The sequence below is a fragment of the Meleagris gallopavo genome, chromosome 5 (genome assembly GCF_905368555.1).
Source record: "Meleagris gallopavo chromosome 5, MGAL_WU_HG_1.1, whole genome shotgun sequence".
NCBI lineage: Eukaryota > Metazoa > Chordata > Aves > Galliformes > Phasianidae > Meleagris > Meleagris gallopavo.
The window spans coordinates 57526223-57546064 of NC_139408.1; the positions used below are offsets into that span (position 1 = coordinate 57526223).

Sequence of the window (19842 nt, forward strand, 5' to 3'; positions counted from 1 at the left end):
GGAGCACAGTGCTCATCCAGTCTCAACCCCCTGCTGTGTGCAGGTCACCAACCAGCAGCCCAGGCTGCCCAGAGCCACATCCAGCCTGGCCTTGAATGCCTGCAGGGATGGGGCATCCACAGCCTCCTTGGGCAACCTGTTCCAGTGCCTCACCACCTACTGGCTGAAAAACTTCCTCCTAAAATGGGTCGCTTCCAACTTGGGACTGTCTGTGATGAGGATGAGGCTTAGCAGCAGTTCTATCTGCTGTGACAAAAAGCTGTGCAGTGTTCTGAGATACAGGTGCTTCGGGAAGATGAGCTCCCTGCTCCCTATCCCCTAAAGAAAGACATAAAGTAAGTCCTGTGATGCACAGCTGCATCCCATCTATGTCAGATGAGAGTTAGCAACTGCCAGCAGAACTTTGCTCTAAGTCAGAAGAGACACAGAGACCTTACAGCATTTTTTTGGAAAAATACACTCTTTTAATCACAATAGAGAAAGGCAGGCTGATTGAGCCATCCAAGTGAACTGGACCCATTAAAAATACATATATCCATACATTTTCCTACTTTGTGGGCAATACATGAGTGATGTGTTAAGTCTCATTATCATCGTTCACAGAATTATTCCTTTACAAAAGGTTTATAGCATGCTTTAAAAATACAAATATTCCGCTGGCTTCAGTTAAATGCTACCATCTCCTGAGAGTAAAAAGCACAGCAGGGCACACGTTAAATGCACTAAGACTCATCGTGGTGTGTGACTGCTTCACGTGGTAGTGTTCTTGTTCTGTTAATACATGTCAGGGCCACACCTCGTGTGGGAGGAAGTCGCTTTTGCAACCTTTCTGTAGTATTTACTGTTGACTGGCAACGCTTCTGGAGGGGAGCAGAGATACGGCTGTTCCACTGTGAGATATCACTGCACAACATTACAGCATTTGGAACATGTGAACCTTCATCAAGTATTACTGTGGGCAGGAAGACAGGTGAGAGCTTTTCAGAGAATCACAGAATGGCCCGGGTTGGAAGGGACCTCAAGGATCACGAAGCTCCAACCCCCCCCAAACCACAGGCAGGGCCACCAACCTCCACATCTCACAGCAGCCCAGGCTGCCCAGGGCCCCATCCAACCTGGCCTTGAACACCTCCAGGGATGGACGGGGCATCCACAGCCTCTCTGGGCAGCTCTTCCAGCACCTCACCACTCTCATAGGAAAGAACGTCTCTTCAAAAGGCTCATTATTTGCATACCTGACCTCCTTGGTGCATGGCAGAGAACTACAGAAAGCAACATTAAAAAAAAAAAAGCTCATGGCAAATTGCCTGGTAGCAAACTACCCACAATTATCTGTTACCCAACATCCTGTGAACATCTGCTTTAAGAATATTCTGAAGTGCTTTGCCCCTGAGGCCATGTATTTCCTTTTGCAATTATGCAGAACGCGCTGAGATGCTCAGTTAACTCAGAACTTGTTTCACATCTCGTTGTATTTTACAGCATTTGTATTTTACAGCACGTTCTCCATGTGGATTGTCTTCTGGGTGCACCTTTGATACAGCTTCAAACACCAGTGAGGGGGAGCTCCCCTCCTACAGCCAGGAGGGAAATGGGAAGCCTTCCTGACTCACCGCTGCTTGGGCTCCAAGGGAAGCAGTATGCAACATGACTCAGTTAAGACAGGTTTCTGTAGCTTCCCTCCCTGCACATTTGCTTTTACAAAGGCCATTTCCACTGGGTTGCTCAACATGCTGTACAAAGATAAGCTTCTTTTGTCCTACCAGTATTCAAAGGGTAAAAACAAACGAGGAAAAAAACCCAACAACTCAAACCATCAAAGTAGTTCCCCATTCATGATGGCTTCCCAGATCTAAGCCAAATAAAAAATGTCTGATTCTGTCTACATTTTAATTTCAGCTCTGTACTAAAATAGATAAGATAAAGATGCAATTGAGATTCACAGTCGAAATTGACTTGGGTTTGGTAATCTCTTGCCAGGCTTATTTCTCTCTGAAATACTCTACATTTAAGTACATAGCTCTGAATATTCAGCTATTAAGCACATAGCTATATTCAGCTATTTTCAGTCTCCACTAAAACCTTTAATTCTGTATCTGCAGGGTTTATCCTTCTATCTCCATTATTTTAACGTAAGTTAGGGGTCTGATGACTCCAAGCCAATTTAAAGAGACAGAGAGACAGTGCACAGAACCACCCGGTGCTTGGGGTTCTTCAGAGGTGGGCAACCCAACCACAGAGACTCCTCCTTCCCCACCTACTGTGGGCCTGGTAGGAGAACCTCACCCTGCACGGAGCACCAGCCCCTCCACAGCCTGCTCCAGCTGAGCCTGCAGACAAGCCCTCACTGTGAGCGGTCCATTTGTTTGGTTCTTGCAGATGGCAGCACTTTAGCAGGTCTTGCCTGGCACCAAACATCCTTTACTTGGGAAGCTGACAAGCTGTGGGCTGGCAAACGTTTCAAGTGCTGTTTTTGCACTGCACATCTTGTACCAGCAACACGTTGCCTGTTTTATCTTCATCATTAAAGGCTGCAGAGTTCAGACAAGCTGCTACACATACAAGAGAGGTAAAACAGCCCTGCACCTGGCAATCATTCACAATTCAAATCTTCGCTTCACTTCATCAGCAATCATTTCTGCAATGGCAAGGGAGGAGGTGGCAGCAGGAGAAGGGGCATTTCTGACGTGAAGAATTCTGCTTCCAATATCTCCAGAGCCACCATCAAAGACAAAGTCATCTACCAAATTTCCATCGCTGTCCAACGCTTGTGCTCTCACTCCAGATGGACCCCTGCAAAACAAAGGAGGAGCACAGCATCAGAAAGAAAGTGTTATAACCATCCAGTCAGCTTAACTGAAATATGATAAAGGCTAGAGATATTATTAGCAACCCCTCTTGGAAAATGTGGAAGATCCAGAAATTAGTTACAACATTCACAAACCACTGAAACAAAGGAAATTGTAAGACACTGGTGTGCTTCATTCTAAGTCAAAAAGAGAAGCCTTATCTGAAGTTAGATTTTTAAAATTACACTTTTATCCAAGCTTTGACACATTCTCTCAGAATGTAAATACAACTCCGATCAATTTCTTCACATAGGTATTTTCAAGGTTCGTCCTTGGAGACATCCAAGGTCAGGCTGGATGGGGCTCTGAGCACCTCATGGGAAGAAATCTGACATAATAGCTCACTGCAGACTAATTCTGTATAAGTTTACGTCTCATCAGAGTCTCTGTGCCCCTCTGGTGGCAAAACCAAAGATTTTACACAATTGATTATGAGTCAGTCTAGGAAATTTGCTTCCATTCAACAGGCACTAGCTTGCTTGTCCACTTCTGCCATTCTATGACACCCCACTGGGTGTTACCACTTTGGCTGGTTACTAGAAAAACCATAAATGCATTGTTCATTTGGAGCTAAAGAAATAAGAATCAAGAGTTCTCTTTTACTAGAAAATAACCCCCAAGGTGGAGATCTGTGCTATCTGTAACAAACCCAACAAGAACATTCCTGCTGGGTCAGACCACTGGCCCACCTACCCTAACAGCTTGCCCTCCACCACAGTCAAAGCCAACACAGGAGCAGAACAAGCCCAGAAAACTTATTCCAACAGTTCTTTGCTCACCAACCATTTGCAGCGTGGGACTTTACCTCTCCAGGCCTGAGCAGCAAGTTTGTCCTCTGCAAACAAAGCTGCAGAGATCGTTCCATTTTTCCATTCTGTCTAGCTTTAAGTCTCCAAAGCAAAAGTGTAAACACTACAACATTTAAGAAATTATGTTTCATAAGCTACTAATTCTTCCTATAAGGAAGCTGTTCCCTCTGGGATGTTAGAAAATTTGCCCTTCTCCATTTCAAATTATTCCTGAAGGCTGTGAACTTTGGAGTTTTCTGAAGTCCAAAAATCAGCTGCGTTCCAATTTTGTGAAGATGTCCAGGGAAAAAGCAATGAGAGCAGCTGCTGGGGGAGCACAGGGCAGTTGAACACCCTGAGAGGCAGAGCAGGAGGTGCCTCAGTGTGGTTACGACAGAACGAGGGCAGGTAGCCAGGCAGAGGATTTTCTGTATTTTTCCTCATTGTGAAGTTATCCTCCCCTCTCAAACACGCAATCAAGCCCTCTCTTTTCAAAAGAGAATCCTTTGTTTTGAAATGGCAAGCCTCATCAAACATGAATTTCATGCCAGTGCTATACTGCCTGAGTTCAGTAACTCCTTTTTACCACGCTCGAGCTCTTTCTTATACTGCATTTTCTCCCTGCAAATATTTAGACAGTTAAAATCATCCCCACGTATTCTAAACGCCTCACATTTCCTGACAAGTCTCTTCATTTCCTTATCATTTCTATAGTCCTTTGAATTCCTTTTTCTCTCTCCTCGCATTACGAAGCTGAATACAATTTTATTGACGTATTCAAACCAAGTCATTATTTGCTTCTATCTGAAGACACAGTACTTTTAAGTCCACATGGAGCAACATCGCTGTCCTCCTCCTTGTACAAAACAGAGATGCAAGCACTTCTTAGAATCTCTGCCAGCTCTCGTTCTTTTCCAGCACTACACCCTTCCATTTTTCCATTTTCCATTAAACAGCTATGTTTTAAACCATATGTTCAGGGTCAATTAGTCTTCTAAATACAAGGAGTTATGCTACATCCCTCCCTTTAGTACCATCAGTAACAGCTCTCTGGCTTTCCCATCCACTAGCCATTCACTAATTAATTTCATTAGCGCTTATTCTCTCTTTGTGGATTGAAATTATGAAGAACTGTTTTCTTTTTGGTCTCTTCTGTGAATTTCAGCCAATGGAGGCTAAACAAAGTAAAACAAATATTCCTCAGACACCTTCTTGTGGAAAGCATCAGCATACTTTTATGATTTGGTAGTGCATTTTGGTGGAAGAAAGCAGTGAGCTGCATTTGTTGCTGTTAAAAAAAAAAAAAAAAAGAAAGAGGTTTAACAAGCCAGTGGGTGTTACTGACAAGAAATGTTTTCTTTACCTGAGTACGTCATTAACAGTGACCTCTGGGATGAACTTCTGCAGTTCCTTCACCTGTGCACTAAGGAAACACGCTCTGTACATTTCATTCAGTCCATATGATAAGTTTCTCAGTACAAGTTTCCATAAGCCACTGTAGAGGAAAAAAAAATAACCGTGGGAGAAACAAAGCTTCCACGATAAGCACAGTCACGTCAAACTAAAGCTGCCTAAGAAGGAAGCAAACACCAACCGCATGGTGGAATTTCCCCTTCCCAACATCAGTGATCTGACAGATGCTTTCTATTTGGAAAATATATTCTTGTTTGCTTCAGCAAACCTTGAATACAAAGCTGTAGTGCTGCAGACTCTGAGCTGAGTCCTTCCTATGTCCAGCATTTTCCTCTGGTCCAATCAAACAATAAAAGGCTGCAAACCCCCATACAAAGAGAGGACAGCCTTACTGCTTGGGCCTTTATTCCACAGTCGTTCTGTCATACTCCTAAAAGCCTCAGCTTTCAGTCAAGGAATCTCACTGTGTCTTTGCAATAGCCTTATTTGCTAGCTTTGTTCTCCTCAAATCTTCCAACACAAAAATCCATAGACATCGACCGAGCTGCTTTCAGCTTTTTCCCTTTAATAAATTGCATAAAGTTGAGCTCTTTGCCAGAAAGCTTTTCTGCAGTTCCCTGACCTGTTCTGCAGCCTCTCTTTGGATCCAACCCAGAATTTCCACATCATTTTCCCAGTTTTATTCCTTAAATTAAGCACTCAGTAAAGGTCTGTCAGCCCCTCACAGTGAAGCAAGATTTCTCTTAACTTCTAAAGATATTCCGTTCATTTATGCTTGAATTTTCAGCAGTGATTCCTAGCTCCTCTGACACGCTCTCTGTTTCCCAGTCTGCCTTATCATAGAATCATAGAATCCTAGAATGCCTGGGTTGCAAAGGAGCACAGTGCTCATCCAGCTCCAACCCCCTGCTGTGTGCAGGTCGCCAACCAGCAGCCCAGGCTGCCCAGAGCCACATCCAGCCTGGCCTTGAATGCCTGCAGGGATGGGGCATCCACAGCCTCCTTGGGCAACCTGTTCCAGTGCCTCACCACCCTCTGGCTGAAAGAGTGAGCCTTTGTGGCTCTTAACACATCTCCTTGCCCTTGGATGTATTTCAGTTCATTCTGATGATCTGACAAAGTTTAACATGACAATTCAGGCCAATGTGTATTCTCTCTTCCAAGCAGAGATTTAATGCCACTGTCTAGGTTGATTAAAATACTGCACTCCACTGAACCAAAACCAGCCCTGGAAGAGCTCCATTGGTAGGAACAGGGCTCACCAGCACCTTCCCATGAATGGCCACATCCTCACACTTGCTGACACATGCCTCAGCAGTTTACAGACTTCAAATATTAGATTACAGCAAGTCAAAGCTCTTTGAGAAGTCCACTCATATCAGCACATCTGCCTTTAAAAACACCAAAAACTTGGCAGGGTTTTTGACAAGAGTGAGCTTCCACGGAACGACAAGCTGACATTTAATTAAGTGCACTCAGCAGACTAAAAGACAAGATATTACCTGTACAGTACAGCATCTAAAAAGTCTGTAGCACTGAAGTCAAACAGCTTGTAGCCCTCTCTCTTAAAGGCCAGCACTGCATTTGGACCGAGCCAAACACTGCCATCCATTCTTGGCGTGAAATGAAACCCCAGGAAAGGGAAGCGAGGATTGGGAACCTAAAGGAGGATACAGCACTTATTGCAGCCATTCCAACCCAGATGAGTGAAACAGCTTCACAGCCAGCCAAGCCAACACACTACTCCAAGAAACATGGGAAATATCTATGAGGAGGACGATGCAGTTTATTGTGTGAGAGTTATTAAAACAAACCGAAACACAGTAAAGCGTTGTCCTCCCAATAAATGGAAATAATTCATTTTAAATAAAACATGAAAATGAATTCAATTTGCCATTTTATTTCCAACCACCACAGTAAAATTCAAGACAAATAAGCATACTGCCTGGCTCCTGAGCTATTATTTTTCTGCTTGTTAATTGTACAGTTCTAGTAGGCAGCTAACTGAAAATGCCAGAGAGAAGAGCTAAGTGAGACTGCATCTTAGGGAAAGCAAGATGATCAGCAGAAAAAAAGTACACGTTTTCTCAAGGTATAAATCAACCCACAACAAAACTAATGGCACACAAATGCTATTCACCAATAGTAATTACACTGCAATAAAATAAAATGAGGAAAATCTCACCATTCCTGTATAGCTCGCAACGACACACAATTAGCAAGCCTGATTAATAGTAATAATAAGGAATCTCCAGATTCTTTCTTTTGTTTATCAAAGGAACACGGTGCAAATGTGTACAAAGGCTGTAACAGAAATCAGCTGCCTATATACAGAAAGTATAAAACAAGCACACCTCTTCCTGTGCTGGTCCTTCAGCATCTTTAGCTGTTTAGAAAAGGTGCCCACAGAGGTGAGCAGCTTACAGTCTGAAAATAAGCAAGCATTGGGTAGATCAAAACATATCAAAAATGAGGACTGAAAAATCACTTCAGTGTAGGTTCCTTTCGTATATTCAGAGCTCTGCTTTTTCTGTTAAAAACACACTTTAAAAACTTTTTAAGCTTAGTACAACCATTGCACAAATCACATCTATTTCTGATAATGTGACTGTATTCTTAACTTAAGCAGTTTTCTGGTCTTATTATCATGTTTGGCAGTAACAGAAGGGTACAAGCTACCACACAGCTATGGCACAAAGCTGCAAGGTACCCTCCTACCCCAGCCAGTTCCTCCCTCCCATCCCAAGGCACAATCCTGCACCACTCCCAGGTGACAAGAGGTCAGACAAGCACCAATAATAGACTGTAAAGCTTGTCCTCTTCCTGCCATGTCTACTTTTTTTCTACCTGTTCCTTAAGAATTATCAAAAACAAGTCGTCCTGTCAGAAATCAAATGATTCCAATTTCACCTCGTGCATCATTTCAGCCCAACAGAAACAACAGTGTAATACTGCCCTCATGTCTGTAGCCTTAGCAGTTCCTACAACACACCACGAAAGACAAACAAGACAGCACATACCGGATAAATGTTTCCTTTCACCATATAGCACTTCTCTGGTTTTAGCACCAGATAATCTCCACGGAAGGGTACAATCCGAGGTTCAGGGCTGCAACCACTGATTTCAGACAGGCGGTCTGAGTAAAGTCCTGCACAGGTCACTATGTGCTGACAGTAGATTTCCTCACCCTGGAGGGGGATTAAAAAAAGAAAGGTAAAACCAACACCAACCCCAATTAAAAATACAACATATCTACCAGGAGAAGACCCATTGCCCTAAAGCCTTGGAAAATCCAGGCACAATCAGAAAGGAAACCAACCATGTAAAACCAGATAGAAAAGCAGCAGCACTAACTTCACACACTATTTGCAGTGGGGTAGGGGATGTTCTTTGTGCATGTATTGTTTGCCTTATTTTTTCTGCTCTGTCTCCAAGGAAAAGCCCAGGTATTCTCCCTTGAAGACAAAAAGGTTACAAGCACATCTCCTGTGCAGCACGAACTAACCCACAGGAATGAGCTCAGCATATGTACCTGTTGTACTGAATGACCTTGTGGTCTTCTGATAATAAAACGATTACAAATGCCTCCTTATCTTTTTTTATGGATGCTGAAGATTGAGAACAAACACGAGAATACGTTTCTCTCCAAATGAGTAAGCAATAAAGGGAGTCCATGGAAGCTACAAATGAAGGAGTGTGCAAATAAGGAAGACAAGGAGCACATACCACCAGGCAGCAGAAAGTTATACTTTCATTTTTATCCCCAGCACACAGTAAACTCTGGACATACTCATATGCTTTGCTATCAGCTGACTGCAGTTGTTTTGTAACAGCAGTCCTAGATGACAGTGCACATGATGCAGAACAGCAGCTTTTTAACTTTTTAGAGGTTGATTAACACACTAGGACTCAACAAATATTCTTAAGGAAAGGAGAAACAGCTTCCTATGAAGACATTAAATCTTAAGTTTAGTTCTTACCTTAGAGCTCCTAACAATGACTGGGTACTTCAATCCTGTAAGAGAATTAGATAGGAGAAGAGTATCTGGCCTTAAAATGGAGCCCTGTGGAACCCCTCTACTGGCTGTGTGCCAGCCTGATGTAACCCCATTTAGTATGACCTTTTGAGATCCACTCATCAGCCAATTGCTCAGCCACTGCATTTTGTTTTTGTCTACCTGTATGCTGGACAGTTTGTCTAGAAGACACTGTGAGAAACAGAATCAAAAGCTTTGCTAAAATCCAAAAAGATTCTATCAAATGGCTTCCCTTGGTCAACCAGGTGTGTCAACCTTGTCATAACAGGAGATTAAATCCATGAACAGGACTTTCCCCTTGTGATCTCATGTTGGTTGTGACCAATGACTACACTGTCTTTCAAGTGTTTTTAAAAACTCCCAGAATAATCTTCATAATTCTACCAGGCACTGAAGTGAGGCTGACAGGTCTGTAATTACCAGGGTCTTCCCCTGGCAGACTACAGAAAAGCTACTCTTGGACGTATGGTTGGATATAATTACATTTATAAATTGTTGTTTTTCTACCCTTCCATAATCTGCACTCTGTGGATCACTCCAGATCCAACCCACCCTCTAGGATAAAGAAAGAGCACTATCACAAGCACACAAATGCAGTATTCAACTAAATCAGATTCTAACAGGAGAGAACAACCTATTTCCCATTTATTTTACTGTCATTTTCACACATTAAGTATTTCAACTGAAGGGTGACCTGCCTGGGAGAAACAGTGAGCTTGCTGAATACTCTCACTAACACCATTATGCCTTTTGTCTAAACACATCACAGACAGAAAGGCTAAGAAACGTGATTTCAATTGACACAAACATGTTTTGAACAAAATCTTTTTCAGGACTATAGTAAAAAGAAGGCAAAAACTGCCTTACCATCTTCACTTCCTGAAGAACTTTCTTTAGCCATCTCCATGCCTGTAACTTCAAAATCAGTCAAGATTGTCCCACCTGCTTCCTGGAAGTCTTCAGCATAGGACTGAGCCACTTGTCTGTAATCCACTATGCCAGTATATGGAGAATCAAGGGCCATCAGACCCTGAAATGGTATTAAGGTACACAAAAAAACACCAGTGAAAGTTATATGCACACTTTGGTCTTTGATACAGATATAGTTGATATATTTCCTCTGGAATAATGCACACTGCCACTGAGAAGGGAGTTCTGTTGTCTCCCCATCCCTGGCTGCTTGTCCCTCACCTCTTCACGTGCCAGCTCCAGTAGCAGTGTTTGTGTTTACTGACAGCTAACAAGGTGAAAACCAATTACAGTGGGTTAAATAATTGTGAAACCACAGCATGAACAACTACTCATGACATAATTCTGACTTAAATGCAATGTATTGCAAGACCATTCAACCCCCTATATCTTTAGGAGGAAGGGATCCAGTTCAGGAAACCAAAGCAAGTGTGGGAAGGCTGAATCCAGTCATCTGCAGAAGTCAGTGCTCAGCTGAGTCTTGAACACAAAGCAAAGAAGGTTTTAAGGAGTGGATACAAAATGAAAAACATGAAAAAGATTCCTTTCCACCAATTTTTTTGTATGCACCTACAACCATTTGTAAGCAGTGAGTCACACAACTACAGCAAGAGCAAGCTGCCAGATGAAACTGTAGGGGGAGTTTACATCCACGTTCCCTTCCATCAACAACAAACCAAACAATAACAACTCTGTAACCCACAAACTGCTCACATTTCTACTGCTGTCAAAATAAACACGCTGAAAGGTGCCACAACATGTGTACGAAACAACTCCATCAAAACTGGCTTGATGCCAATCTGTATTTGCAGATGAAAAGAAAAATTCATCGCTGCACTATCAAATTTGACATAAGCTATGTAATTTTAGTGGGAGGGTACAGAACTGTCTCAGCAAAAGCTCAAATGCAGCAGTTCTGACCTAGACAAGGGAAAGTCTGCCAATCAACCACAAAAACACACAAGCAGGCTCCCACAAGTAGAAGAGGAAACAAATTTTTAAAATTAGGGATAAACTGTGGTTTGGTGTTTTTTTTTTTTTCCTTTTTTTTTTTTTCCCCCTGAGCACATACATACACTAGAGAAGACACCTATGTGTAACACTGAGCAAAGGCTGAAGTTCAAACAACTTGTAGACCCTGACTATTTGCTTATAGATTCAGTCCTACAGAGGGGCTGTGGAGTCCCTCTGGAGTCACTTTGACTGAAATAATTCTGATTTCTTTGATAGGTTGCAAGTGATATTAATTACTCACTCCTCAATTTGTGAATGCTGGCTCTCATGACACAGCCAGCATTTCACCAGCAATTAGTGCAGCAGCAGCAGCTCTTCATGACTGCAGCACACAGAGAATTGATGAACAATGAGCAGAAGAAAACCTGGGTAAAAATATCCATCGACACAAAAGATTCTGTGGGATCACCTTATAATGTGATAGACCTGGTCTGAATTCTGTGCAATGAATAATACACACGAAGAACTGGCCTGAGCTAAGAAGTCCCAGAAATGAATGGATCTGTACTTTTGTGTTGGCAGTTACATTTCTTCTAGGCTTTCAGGGTCTTTGGAGCTTAACATGCATGCAAATTCCCTCAAGGCAGACACATACTTACCTTAAATTCAAAAATATCATCACCTGAAAAGCTGAGGTCTTGCATGACAGTTAAATATAAGAAAATCCCTTACCCTGCAGAAGGGTTCTTTCGCCTGTATTTCTTTTGCTCCAATCAACTTCAGACCTCTGACGTTGTTCTGGAGCCCTCTCTCATACAGAGCTTTGAGTCTTGGAATTTCATCTTGTTCAACAGCTACAATTAGCTTCAGAAAAGATAACAAAGCACACTAGTGAGCAAAATACACAAAGCCCGTTCAGGCCTGGCATCAATCCCAAGCAAAGAGCAAGCAATAGTGAGAGCAAACAGCGAATTATAATGGAAAGGGGAAAAAAAATACAGTTTGCACCACTACTGGCACAAGTTGGTAAATACCATCCACCACTAAGAAAGCACAATACAGTAAAGAAAGTGAAAAATAAACGTTAATGTATAGTTTCAATGATTATCCATGGAAAATATTTACTAACAGCATGGGATCACAATGGGAATCACAAATGGGATCACAAATCTGAAAGAAGAGATGATGATTTTAAAGAGCCACTGGTATGCCTCCAAGGAGACAACACTGAACTTAATCCAAGATGCACACATCTTGAAACTGTTTTGGTATAATAAAGTAAAGGATGGGTTTTGATACCATATCTAAACTGAAGTGCAGCAGCCTCTCTTCATTTGAGCACACAGTTGGATCAAAGAAATGGCAAGAGATTTATCCAGGCTGTGAATTGTCTGCTCCAAGGACTCCAGAAGCTAGCTTGCACAGGAAACACTACTTCCAGCCCCAGCTCAGCTCTGGGAACACTGGTACCTTTGCATTACAGGGCACAAAGTTATCCAAGCCTGGGCTTGCTTTGTTTAAAATCAGCTGTAAAGATTCATAATCTTCCCTGGAATACATATTGCTGTGGAAGGTGATGCACAAAGACACACAGTGTCAGCAAAGGACCAAGAACACTGGTGGGTCAGTGCTAGTCCTTCCCAAGCACCACAACCTCCCAGCTGGCTCCCAGTTCTGAGCTGGAAGCTGGCTTCTAACTGCGGGTGTAGGGCTGCACAAAGCCACACTGCCACCTTGTGAGCAGTGTCACAGCTCAGGCAGCACAGCACTCTGCAGACAAACGGATCCACCTGCACTGCCACATCGCAGGTATCTCTGCTCTCTGTCCCAGATCTGGAAGAGATCTGCATCCAGTTCGCAGCTGGTGCTGAGGAAAAGCCACTGGGCTAGCGGCCATCACATCAACCAAGGTCTGCATTTTTAAGGGAAAGCCTTTGTTACCCAAGACATTTCTGAGTGACCTGGAAGGGGGAAACCAGGTAAGTGAGGTAAGACAGCTGATAGCAGCTCGAGGTGGTTTAGAAACTCCACGGAGGTGATCCTGAAGAACTGCAGAGGGACCTTCTGAGGCGAGCAAGAGGTGAGCAAAATGGCTGATGAAACTCAGTGCAGGTGAAGTGTGAAATGATGTTCACAGAACAAAAAGTTTTGGCCTCTTACACAAAGTGATGGGCGGCAGGTTCCAAGTTATTGCTCAGGACCAAGATCTTGGGAGTTATCACAGACAGTCCTATGAAAACATCAGCTCCATGTCTTGTGACAGTAAAAATGTCCCAAATTGTGAATTGAGAACTATTAGGAAAGGGGTACAAAGCAATAGTGGAGAACTGCAATATTTCACTGCCAAAATCCAGAGTCCGACCACACCCTGAATGCTGGAGCTCATCTTGTACCAAGGATGCATTAAACTACAAATTGTTCACAGAAAATAAGATGGGAGTAACAAAAGTCACGAAACAGCTTCTCTAGCAGGAGTGACTAAGCAGGCTAAAGAGTCACCAGCTGCAAGAGCTGATTTATGAGGAGCAGGAAATACAAAATGATGCATGACTGGGAAAATGTCAGCACAGACTGATTGTTCAGCATGTCATCCAATTAAAGGGCCAACAGGCATCAGATGAAGCTAGCAGGAGCTGGTTTCAAAACCAAAAGGGGTTGCTGGGCATGGGCTCACGCAATGAGTTGCGGATCTCTGAAACTGATTTTAATTGAAAAATGCTTTGAAAAGAAATCCATTGAATTACCACAGACAAGCCAGATAAGGCTCAGAGTGCAACTGTGCACATGAACTGAAAGCATGTGGAATCTGGAAGAATTAGCAGATTTGCTTGTCTAGTTCTCATTCCTTCCTCGGTCTTTGGTTGCAGACACTTCCAGGCACAGGTTGCATATATCCTGATCTGAACCAGTATAGCCACAATTCTGTTCCCAGCACTTTAAGATGTATTACCTGGATGTAATATGACATACATGCACATAGTTGGGTCACATCTGAAACTGTATTCAAGTCAGTGAGTCTTCTCAGAGCTTGTTATGCCAAGATGCATACTGAGAGCCTTTGTGTTCCTTGGAATTAATGGCTCTGCATGGGTGCCCACCATGGCACTTTGCTTCCACTGTTGCCTGGGCTCATTCAGCTCAGCTCCCAGATAAGGAGAACAATTGCTTAGAGGCACTGAAGGAACTGACTTGGGTAGCTGAGAAAAAGAAAATATGAAGACACCTTTGTCCGGAAGGCTATAAAAAGCATCTCTTGGGAGAAACTACCATAGCCAGGCATATACAATACACTGTAATATATATTATACAGTTACAGTTTGCAAAGTAGTTCCTATACCTTCCCACATTGTTTATATGGTATTCCCTTCCGGTCACAATACTCATAGCAGAGAGCTGCACCTTGTACACACAGCTTGGCTTTCAGGGATCCAGGAGTGTAGTAAATGCCGCTGTGAATTACACCGCTGTTATGTCCACTCTGGTGATGAGCTAAAGAGAAAGAAAAACACACTGTTAAAATACACTATTAGAATCCCATGATCAATTATTTCAGCCATCAGAAAAGTGTGCTATTGGAGGTCCTGCCCTAAATCAGTGTCATCGCAAGACGCGCTGAGATAATGTAACTGCACAGCACACATTATTCCACCCTGGGTTTCAAAAGGTTAAAAAAATACAGCCGTTGTTATTAACTTAGTTAATAACAAACCATGACAGCTTGAAATGTGCTGAATCAACATGAGAGCGCAGCAATTTTTTGCTCCAAGAGCTACAACAGCAGGCCAGATCATCCAAGCTTCCTATGCTAATTTTAATTGATTCATATTTTACAGTGAAATACATCCTTAAAGGCCTCACTTAACATAAAGTCAGTGCGACAGTGAATTGTTTGGGGCATGTCGGGTCCAGAAGGTTTTTCAAGTTCTTGTGAACTGCATCAGCTTGCTATTTAACTTCTTCAGTTTACTTGGTTACTTTGCAACCAGGTCAAACGGAGTTGAAAAACATCAGTACCATTTTTACTGAAAGAATTGGGCACATTTTCTCTCTTAAGGTATAGAGCCACAGAGTTGGAAGGGACCATTAAAGGCCATCTGGTCCAACTCCCCTGCAGCCTGCCCTCTTCTGTGGGGACCCCCAGAGATTGCTTAGCCCCTTAGTAACAGGGCTCCGACTTTCTTCTCTCAAAGCCAGGACAGATGTCCACACGCTGAGCGCCTCGACACTTTTTGCATCCTTAAGAACATTGGAAATAACCCCCCACTGTCTGAGGCACCAATGGGAGCTGTGCGCTTCAGTGCTGGCTGAGCAACCAGCAGTGCATTCCCAGCTATTGCTGTTACTTCATCTTTCTCCTTCCGTGCACATGGCAGCACCCTGAGGAGTAACTGCAGGAACTGTAGATCCAGTCGGGTTGGAAGGGAATCTTAAAGACCATCCAGGCCCCGCCGGCCGTACCTAGCTGCCGCTCCTTCTCCAGCACGGCGAAGCTGAGCGCGGGGTGCCTCAGGACGAGCTGCCGGGCGGCGGCCAGCCCCACGATTCCCGCACCGACCACCGCTACGTCGAACGTGCTACAAAAACAAGGGGCAGCGGTGTGAGCGCGGTCAACGCGAGGTGAGATCCCCTCCCGGCCCGGCCCTGACAGAGCGCGGCGGCCGCGGCCTCACCTGCGCTGCCGGAGCTGAGCCCTCCACAGCGCCACAGCCACAGCGCGGCCGCAGCGCCGCCCGAGCAGCGCCGCCATCTTGTGGGCGGCCACAGGCAGCGGGCAGTGGTGGGGGGGGGCGGAGGGCCGCGCGGGGGGACGGGCGCTGGGTTGGCGGGGCGGGCGCTGCGAGTGACGTTTCCCTTCCCCTTTCTTTCCCCTTGGATTTTCGAGATGCTGTTGGGAAAACTTGCGCAGCCGGCGCGCAGCTTGAGCGAGCGGCTGTCAGCGGGCGGCTGCAGGCGGTTCTGGGGCTGGCTGAACGCCGTGTTCAACAAGTAAGGGGCTGGCGGCGGGGCGGGACGAGTCCTTCGGATCTCTGCTTCTGTCTTCGTTCCTCACCGGCCTAAGAAACAGCCTGTGTCAGAGTGGATCCAAGGGATCATGGAATCACAGAATGGCCCGGGTTGGAAGGGACCTCAAGGATCACGAAGCTCCAAAACCACAGGCAGGGCCACCAACCTCCACATTTCACAGCAGCCCAGGCTGCCCAGGGCCCCATCCAACCTGGCTTTGAACACCTCCAGGGATGGACGGGGCATCCACAGCCTCTCTGGGCAAAATAATAAGGGTTCTAACCAGTGCCTTTTAGGAGAACTGTAATTCCGGAGGGAAAAGCGCTCACGAATGGCTTGCACGTCACAGGTGTGAGAAGGGTTAATGCATGCCAAGTCAAGCTGCATTTGTATTCTTTCATTAACAAAGGTGATATTAAAGGAACAAACAAACAACACACAACAATGCCAGACTGATTAAGAACCAGCCTGCTGTAGGGAGCTGCTTTATGGGGGTGTTGCACTCCATGATCTCCAGAGGTCCCTTCCAACCCCTACAATTCTGTGATAATAAATCTGACACCTTATGAGAAACATAAATGCTCTTCCTGGCTTTGCAGAGTGGACTACGAGCGCATCCAGGCTGTTGGGCCCGACAGGGCAGCCTCAGAGTGGCTGCTGCGGTGCGGAGCACTGGTACGCTATCAAGGCTATGAGAAATGGCAGCAGGACTACAGCGGCCTCCCCACTGGGCCCTTAGGGAAATACAAGATAGAAGCAATTAATGCCACTGAATCTTGCATCATGTACAGAGGATTTGACTACTTGGGTAAGGTCAAATAATATAGTTCTTGTAGTACATACAAATGTTAATCACTGTTAATAAATGTTAATACTTCGTTCCGTAGTAAGATGTAGAGAAATCTTGTTGGTTGGTTGGTTGGTTTCCTTAAAATGCTCCTACAGAGATTCATCAGTTCTAAGATTTTGCTGGAGGTGTCCTGGGAAGCAGGAAGAAAGATCTTAGCCTTTACTTGGCGTGGCAGTAGCACTAAGGAAGTGCACCAAAAATTGGCTGTTCAATTGACTTCATAGTTAAGGGGTTGGTTTAAAAGAAAAATAGTGATTAAAATAGTGCCTTTCACCACCAACTGATGGTTTTGGTGGCTGTGAAGCCATAATGCTTCTTGTCCTCCAAGAATTTATAATAGCTTCAAAGTCAGTTAAAAAAACAAACAAACAAACATTCTTCCATTTCTTGTAGTACATAAAAAGATCTAAAAGCGTTTCAGTTTTCCTTTAGATAACAAAAAACAGAGTGAGGATTAGCACATTACAGCATTCCTAATTCAGAATCATTCTTTATCACTCAAACTTGCAGAGTTTTTTACTTGCCTGTGTCAGAGCTTTAAGAAAATTACCCAAAGGATGCCAACAGGAGGTTGTTCATAGTATGAAGTCCCACGAAGGGGACTTTGGAGATTCGTTGTGCATTATGTCCCTCTTGCATGTAGCAGTATGTTTCTGTGTTACTGCATTTGCAAGGGGGAATGTAACAGTCAATACTGGTTGTTGCTGATACTCTGAAGCCAATGTTCCTTTTTGTCTTTTCAGATGGTCTTGAACACGTTACTGAAATCAAGCTGCAGAAGTGTATTTATATACAGGATGAGTGTCTGCAGAGGCTCAGCGAGACTAAGAACCTACAGAAGAGTCTCCTGCAACTGAAGATCATTTCCTGTGGGAATGTCACAGATAAAGGCATCATTGCACTTCACAAGCTGACGTAGGTGAACTGCTGAGCTCTTCTGTACCAGCCCACAGTGCTGGGGTTAGGTTGCTGAAGTCTGACTGTTTTGTGGGCTGTTCAAATGTGTGAGGCAGTGGAAAGGCTGGGTTTGAGGAACTGACCTGAATAAAACCTGTGAGAGGTGGCACTGCCACTGCAGGAAATACTTCTTCAAGTATGATTGAAAATAGTGTTGTGGACAGCTTTGAAATGACATGTGAATTAATACGCATGTGTTAATCAGCCTCTTCAGGTTGGTATCACGTACTTAATGTAGCATTGGAGCTTGCAGCTGAGAAAGCCAGAATTGTCTGCGACAGTGTGTGAATCTCAAGGTTTTGCTTCTATCTTTGGAGCTGAGTGCAGCACATTCCCCCTTTCCACCTGAAGTTACTTATGCAGTGTTGGTTACTGCACAAATCAGAGCAGGACGTGCCCTCTGTCAACACACCACCTTTGCAAGAGCACTAGGAATGAATAGATCACCTTCCTTTCGTGTGAGCACACCAAGATGGTTTTGCTTGAGAATAAGTAACTACTGACAACCATGGCTTCTACTCATGACATCCCTCTGTGCTGCAGTTGCTTTTCAGGGCAGGTTTTCATGGTGTCTTTTGTTATCATCTTCCTGCATCTTACAGTGCTTCCTGTCACTTGGTTATGTTGTGCTCACTGTAGCCTTAGAGGTCTCAGGAGTTCTCTCATGCAGTGTTCAGCCATGGGAAGAGGTATGGGTTGGATACAGCACCCTCCCATAGCTTGGAAGTACATCATGTGTGTTTTATTGATGTGTGGGCTTAAAGTGGCTTAGGACTGAGCAGTGTTACACAGTTCCATCTACCTACTAATGGGTGATGTGAAGAATTGGATCGCATCCTACAGAAAGCTATTATTAAGGACTTTCTAATAAATAAAAATAAATTGATATTTAAATAAATACTGATTAAATTTAAAGGAAACTTGATGGTGTTGAGGAGCTAGGACCTCTTTTTAAACTGTGTAGAAGTACTGAATTTGTTATCAACTAAAAACTTCAAGCACTCCATTTAGAAAAGATCTTCTGTAAGAATCATTAACCTTTCAAATACTCATAATAGCTGCAGTAGAATCATCCTTTGCCTGATATCTGAGTCAGCAGTTGAATAGTAGTTGCTGACTTTTCTTCTTATGTATTTATAGGAACCTTGAATATTTGTATCTGAGTGACCTTCCTGGAATAAGACAGAAAGAAACTACTGCTCGTGTCCTTCAGCAGGCACTGCCAAACCTAGAGCTGGAGCTGGATCTGGACTGAATGCAATGAGGGATATTTGATTTCATACTATTTGTCACATGTTGCATAAATTAAGTTGTGGATGCTGCTCTGTTTACAGGTATGGAAATAAACCCAGATCTCTCAATCCAGCCTTCAAAGTCGGATGCAGTCTTTTAACAAATTATGCAATTAAATTTCATTAAGCTTAAACTATATGATGAATCAACAGCATTCTGTGCGTAGTAGTAGGCTTCATAGGAAGCCTTAATACATCAATCAGAAGTTATAAAATACTGTTTGCACAAAACAGTTGTTGCACAAAAGTTCTTGTGTAGAATGTCAGTACTGTGATGCAACAGTGCTGTGCAGATTTATTATACAGTGTTGATGCCAGGGGAATCATAGAGTCGTAGAATCCTTAGAGTTGGAATGACAGCCATTTACTTTGTCTGAAGGTGTCACCTAGTTAATGAGTGACAGTACCTTCTGGGCCTTTTTTCTGTTGTTCACACTTAGATTGGCAGAGTCTTTGTTTCCATTGGACTGAGCTGCAGACAAGCAGTCCATCCTCATAAAATCTGAGCTGATGAACCAACTGTCTGGATTTGTGGAGAGGTAGGCTCTCTTCAATGAGCCATTGTACATTTTTGCCATACACTCACATGGACTAAACCTTTGTACCTCTTTACTTGCAACCATATCACTAAGTAAGAGAGTCATCCACCCTCAGGAAAGATACATCCTTTTTAGTCAGCTCCTGAGCTTCGGTGCTGGTTCAAAGATGGGAGGTGATGATTCCAAGAAA

At 43.7% G+C, this 19842-nt stretch overlaps 2 protein-coding genes across 2 annotated transcripts; one reads left to right on the forward strand and one right to left on the reverse strand.

Moving 5' to 3' along the window:
- Positions 1-441: 441 nt before the first annotated feature.
- Positions 442-15826, reverse strand: L2HGDH (L-2-hydroxyglutarate dehydrogenase). Its single transcript, XM_085225919.1, has 10 exons — positions 15681-15826; positions 15469-15584; positions 14348-14499; positions 11743-11874; positions 9955-10117; positions 9031-9065; positions 8071-8238; positions 6553-6710; positions 5001-5132; positions 442-2793 (listed from the first exon to the last, which is right to left on the reverse strand). Exons 1-10 carry the CDS (start codon positions 15755-15757, stop codon positions 2598-2600), a joined length of 1329 nt encoding a protein of 442 aa, XP_085082045.1. The 5' UTR covers positions 15758-15826; the 3' UTR covers positions 442-2597.
- On the forward strand, positions 15350-19186 carry DMAC2L (distal membrane arm assembly component 2 like). Its single transcript, XM_010712180.3, has 5 exons — positions 15350-15627; positions 15893-15996; positions 16614-16822; positions 17608-17779; positions 18962-19186. The coding sequence occupies exons 2-5, from the start codon at positions 15893-15895 to the stop codon at positions 19074-19076; spliced, it is 600 nt and encodes a 199-aa protein (XP_010710482.2). The 5' UTR covers positions 15350-15627; the 3' UTR covers positions 19077-19186.
- The last annotated feature ends 656 nt before the right edge of the window (positions 19187-19842 follow it).

Bases quoted from the DNA above. Each gene is read 5' to 3' on its own strand.
- L2HGDH (XM_085225919.1), bottom strand. From the start codon at position 15,757: ATGGCGGCGCTGCTCGGGCGGCGCTGCGGCCGCGCTGTGGCTGTGGCG. The intron at 8,239-9,030 runs GTAAGAACTAAA...ATCCCCCTCCAG, and splicing joins TCATTGTTAGGAGCTCTAAG to GGTGAGGAAATCTACTGTCA. The intron at 2,794-5,000 runs GTAAAGAAAACA...TTTGTTTTGCAG, and splicing joins ACTGTTAATGACGTACTCAG to GGGTCCATCTGGAGTGAGAG.
- DMAC2L (XM_010712180.3), top strand. From the start codon at position 15,893: ATGCTGTTGGGAAAACTTGCGCAGCCGGCGCGCAGCTTGAGCGAGCGG. The intron at 15,997-16,613 runs GTAAGGGGCTGG...CTGGCTTTGCAG, and splicing joins CTGAACGCCGTGTTCAACAA to AGTGGACTACGAGCGCATCC. The intron at 17,780-18,961 runs GTAGGTGAACTG...ATGTATTTATAG, and splicing joins ATTGCACTTCACAAGCTGAC to GAACCTTGAATATTTGTATC.